Source organism: Chinchilla lanigera, unplaced genomic scaffold, assembly GCF_000276665.1.
Source record: "Chinchilla lanigera isolate Chin_1 unplaced genomic scaffold, ChiLan1.0 scaffold00049, whole genome shotgun sequence".
NCBI classification, from domain to species: Eukaryota; Metazoa; Chordata; class Mammalia; order Rodentia; family Chinchillidae; genus Chinchilla; species Chinchilla lanigera.
Window position 1 is genome coordinate 2,709,847 of NW_004955450.1, and position 5,392 is coordinate 2,715,238.

Sequence of the window (5,392 nt, forward strand, 5' to 3'; positions counted from 1 at the left end):
TCCTGCCTCAGCCTCCCTAGTGCTGGGATTACAGACGTGTACCACCACTCCTGGCCTTTCATTTTTTTTAAACAACAAAAACAACAACATAAGAAGCAGTGCATGGAGCCAGGCATGGTGGTGCACACCTGTAATCCCAGGACTCAGAAGGCTGAGGCAGGAGGATTGTTGTGAGTTTGAGATCAGCCTGGGCTACAAAATGAGCTCAAGGCCAACCTAAACTGCATAGTAAGACCTTGTCTCAAAAAGACAGGAGAAAAAAAAAAAAAGAAGCAATGCACACAGTGTCCTTTTGATCAGTTCATAAAGTGCCACATCAGCCCTTCTTTCTGGTCCCACTGAAGGGATGGTTCACATGTAACCCACCCAGGTGTCTGCCAGGGGGCGTGTGGGACTTGTCTCTCTTCTGTGGTCACCAGCAGTACCTGTGAAATACCCACAGACATCCTGTCACATGTGTGCATGGATACCAGCTCGTTTTCACCCTTGACAGAAAAGACCCCTGTACTTTCATATGTGCACTTCGCATTACTGTGCGGAAACGTGTGTTTAAGAAGAAACCAGCTGTGTCAGTTTCTCAGCTGTGGTGGTCCAATTCCTGCCTCCCTTTCAGAATCAAGTGTAGGCGGTTATTGTAGGTTATTGTAGGCGTGGTATTTCCAAATCAGTTTGGAACACTTAATTTTCAAAAGGTTCTTTTTCTTCCCTCACAATTTCCCTAACTTTCTAGAATGTATAGTTTTAAGAAAAGAAAGAAAGATAATAAAGAGAAATAATCAATAGCACTATTAAATCATAAACTAAGTGGCCTTCCTCAAGAGTTAGACAAAAATGAAGAAGGGCCTGGCCTCTCAAAACACTGTCTCACTTTAGACTTCTCAGTGTGTCTCCAGACTTCCTTTCACCCGGGCAGGGCCCTCGGGGTTTGGCATCCGCCAGGCAGGAAGTGAGATCTCACCCGGGCTCAGTGGGTGGGCAAAGGTGGGTTCAGCTGCCTGGCTAGTGAGCCTTGGAGATTCCTCTCAATATCTTACTCTGTCCATTCTTACAGAACTGAGGAAGGCTTGAGTGTGTCTGCGGAATTTCTTACTTAGGGACTGTGAGGCAACATCACTAGTTTACCTTTGCAAAGGAAATTCCATCATCTTTTACACCCACTGGAACTGCCAGACAGCCCCCAGATTTGGAGGCTTTGAGTTACACGGACTCTGCCACATGGTATGGTCGATATCTTCGGGTAGATTAAACAGCTCTCCTTGTGCCTTTTTTCTTCCAGCAAGCGGCTGGATTATGTGAACCATGCCAGAAGGCTGGCTGAAGACGACTGGACAGGGATGGAGAGTGAGGATGAAGACACAAAAGATGATGAAGAAATGGACATCGACGCTGGGAAGAAGTTACCAAAGCGCTACGCTAATCAGGTGAGTGGGCCAGAGATGACCAGACCCCCGCTTGTCCCAACTCCCTTCGCCTGCGATCCCAGGCCACGAACAGGAAAAGAAGGATGAGGAGGAGATGGAGGAAGATGTGGCCGATCGCATGACACAGCAGGAAGTGGAGCAGGGCAGGTGGGGAGGGGATCACTTTTAGCAGGGCTATGCAGCAGCACATCTGGGCGAAGGAGTCAGAGTGCGTAGGAAGACAGCATCAGGAAATATTAAGTAAGAGCCAGGCATGGGGGCGCCTGTGAGGCCGCCTGGGCTGCATAACAAGGACAAAAGAGCGGTTGGGGGTTGTGTGACTAATGGAATGGAACCTTTCCTAATATCTTAATTAATTAATTGGTTAATTTATTTAATGATTGATGTACTAGGCATTGAATCTAAGGCCTTATGATCTCTACCCCCAGGCCTTTATTTTACTTTATTTTGAGACAGGTTCTCAACAAGTTACTCAGATTGACCTTGAATTTGTGATCCTGCTGCCTCAGCCTCCTGAATAATGGGATTATAGGCATGCGCCACCCTGCCGTTTAGGACAGTATTTGGGGCAGCCATTTGGGAAATGAAGGCATGGCCCCTGCATCTCCAGGGCAGGGCCTTTTTCACTCGGAGGTGTGGCCCTGAACCACTGCTGGTGATCGGGGAAAGGGCACAGTAGGGTCAGCTGTACGTGGGTGGAGCTGTCATCTTTTCCTGTCTTTGTCCTGATTGTCTCAGGACTCAGGTACTTGGTCTTTGCAGCATTTTCCAGCACCCTGCTGATCTTTAGCACTGTGGGCTTTCTTTTTTTTAAAGACAGGCTGTAACTATATAGTTTAGGCTGACCTTGAACTCACTAGGTAGTCCAGATTGGCCTCGAACTTATGACTCTCCTGCCTCAGCCTTCGGAGTGGTGGGATTACAGGTGTGCACCACCATGCCCAGCTTAGCACTGTGTTATTGTGTTTCCAGTTGATGCTATCTGAGTGGCTGATCGATGTCCCTTCAGACCTGGGGCAGGAATGGATTGTGGTTGTGTGCCCCGTTGGAAAGAGGGCTCTGATCGTCGCTTCCAGGGTGAGTTGTGCCTGTTTTCCCTTTGCCACAAGCCGTGTCCATGTGCTCCGTGTGGGTTTGAGAGGTTGCACTGTACGAGGGACTCACTGAGAGCCATGTCAGGCTGATAACTCAGAGGAGGACAGGAGCAGGCCCAGGGGCCACAGAGGACATAGGAGACGCTTCACAAGACAGTTTTGTCCCTGCAGGGCTCCACCAGTGCCTACACCAAGAGTGGCTACTGTGTCAACAGATTTCCTTCCCTTCTGCCCGGAGGCAACAGGCGAAACTCCACCACGGCCAAAGGTACCAATGTGAGGCATCTGTGCGCTGTTTTGTGAATCAGTGCTGGTGGTCCGTGCTCAGTGCTATACTGAGGCCGCTTTGCCAGTGCTCCATGGAAACTGCAGGGAAACGCTGTTCCCCCAGGGCCGAACAGTAGATGCAGCTCTGTGTCTCCGACTCAAGGTCAGCACACTGTGGACTTCCTCGACAAGGGGGACAGATGAAGGTATTAGTAAAAGTCCCTGAGAGGTTGTCTGGTGTCATGGTAGTCAGTAGTTGCTGGGACTTCTTGCCAAATCCTCATTCTCCTTCATCTTCATCAAAACCGTAGCTCTTCTTGCTTGGCCTAGCTAAGCACTCAGCAGCTGTGGGGTGTAAACCACGGCCATCCTTTTTTTTTTTTTTTTGAGACAGGGTCTCTGTTGCCTTGAACTTGCTAGGTAGGCCAGGCTGGCTTCAAACTCTGGATCCTCCTGCCTCAGGCACCCAAGTGCTAAGATTACAGGCATGCAGCACTTGGCTTGGACTATAGCTTCCTTAATGGCAATGTAGTTAATATTCCCTGTGTGACACAATGTTTTTGGTAAGATCTTTAAAAGCAGTTGTAAAATGGCCAATAAGTACATGAAAAGATGCTCAACTTCCAGAAGGGCTGTCACAAAGAATACAGAAAACAAGCTTGACCTGCTGGTACACTCGGGGAGGCTGAGGCAGGAAGACGCGAAGTTCAAATCCTGCCTGACAGCTTTGTAACTAGGCAAGACCCTGTCTCAAAATATAAAATAAAAAGGGCCAGGGGTGCAGTTTAGTGTAGAGTACCTTGGTTCAATACCCAGTACCAATGGAAAGAAAAAAAAAAAAAAGAGTACAGAAAATAATAAATGTAGTGTGAGGATGCAGGGGAAAAAAGAACCCTTGTACACTGTTGATGGAAATGTAAATGAGTACAGCCATGCTGGGCATCAGTGTGGAGATTCCTCAAAAATCCAAACAAGATAGCACTTAATTCAGCTGCGCCACTGCTTGTATGTTGTGGGAGAACCAAAGTCGGCGCGCTGTAGCAGAACCCACATCCCCATGTGCGTTGAGGCCCAGTTCACAATAGCTCACCTATGTCATCAGCCTCAGTCGCCACCCACAGGCATCTGGATAGAGAACATGTGGCCGTACAAAGCAGAGTGTTACTCAGTCGTCAAAAAAATGAAATCATGTCATTTGCAGGAAACTAGAGACCATCATGTTCAGTGAAATAAGCCAGAATCAGACCAGTATCACATGTTTTCCCTCATATGTGGAATCTTAAAAAAAGAGAGATGGTTGATAGCAGAAGAGGGACTATTAGAGAAGAGAAAGGGAATGGGGAAAGGAAGGAAGAAGGGCAAGGGGACATGGGGGATGGAACTTTGAGGTAAGAGTTTGCTGTATGCATGTAGGGATCCACCAAAATGAAACTCATTAATCTCTGTAACTAATATGCACTAATGAAAAATGGGACTAAGCTGGGCATGGTAGTGCATATTTTTAGTCCAGTTACTAGGGGAGGGGGGCGGCGCTGAGGAAGGAAGATCACTTGAGTCCGGGGTTCAAGGCTATCCTGGCAGTGTAGGGAGACCTTGGCTCTAAAAAAAAAATTGTAAACAAAACAGATTATTTTCTTTCAGACCTGAGCTTCTCAAAGATTAATAAGTGTCCCAATTTGTCTAAAAGTTCAGAATTCTCCCATGGCTAAAGGGTTGTCTGGATCCCTCTGTGCACCCACCCTGAGGGACAGCAGGAGGCAGACAGGCCCTGAACCCACTTCCTCCTGAGTCCTCTGTCCTTGGCGCTGGCCACTGCTGTGGCACTGGGATCATCTGGGCCTCCCTCGACTGTGGCAGAGGCCCAAGTGGAAGCAGAATCCTGACTGTGCTGTCTCTGCAGATTACACCATCCTAGATTGCATTTACAGTGAAGTGAGCCAGACCTACTACGTCCTGGATGTGATGTGCTGGCGGGGACACCCTTTCTATGACTGCCAGGTGAGAACGGGCCTCCCCTCAAGTCTTCCTGTCCCCTCTCCTCCCGGGAAGCTGGCCCAGCCTGTGGCTTTGGTTCGTGACCAGCTTCTCAGCATCTACAGGATGTGGTACATCAAGAGCATTATCTAATGTTCCATGAACCTTTGAGTGTGCTTAAATCAGCTTCCTTTTAAGACAGGCATGAAAGGAACTAAGGGAAGTGTAGCGATTCTTGAGGAGGAAAGAGATGTAGCAGCTGCAGGGGCCCCCTCACCTCTCTCCAGAGGATGGGCAGGTTGCTGACAGGGAAAATCACAGGATGAGGAGGATGGTGCCTCATGCAGGCGGCACCAGGAAGAGAAGGTGGCTTGGAAAGCGCCGTAATAGACTCCTGCAGCCTCTGCTCCTTCCTCCCCAACAGCCTGACTGCAGTGCCAGGGTCTCCTGAGCATGACAGCCTCTGATGCCAAAGACTGGCTCTAGGAAGAGAATGTCATTTCTTTTTCTTTCTTTCTTTCTCCCTTTCTTTCTCCCTTTTTTCTTTCTTTCTTTCTTTCTTTCTTTCTTTCTTTCTTTCTTTCTTTCTTTCTTTCTTTCTTTCTTTCTTTCTTTCTTTCCCTCCCTCCTTCCTTC

The 5,392-nt window shown here is 48.3% G+C and overlaps 1 protein-coding gene across 3 annotated transcripts in view; it reads left to right on the plus strand.

Moving 5' to 3' along the window:
- The window catches only part of Snupn (snurportin 1), a 19,476-nt gene that overhangs the window by 8,351 nt on the left and 5,733 nt on the right, over nt 1-5,392 (plus strand). For all 3 annotated transcript variants that reach the window (XM_005393503.2, XM_005393504.2, XM_013519045.1), the window contains 4 exons: nt 1,277-1,421; nt 2,394-2,498; nt 2,687-2,783; nt 4,683-4,780. In XM_005393503.2, the coding sequence (XP_005393560.1) occupies nt 1,277-1,421; nt 2,394-2,498; nt 2,687-2,783; nt 4,683-4,780 (445 nt within the window). The remainder of the gene's footprint in view (nt 1-1,276; nt 1,422-2,393; nt 2,499-2,686; nt 2,784-4,682; nt 4,781-5,392) is intronic.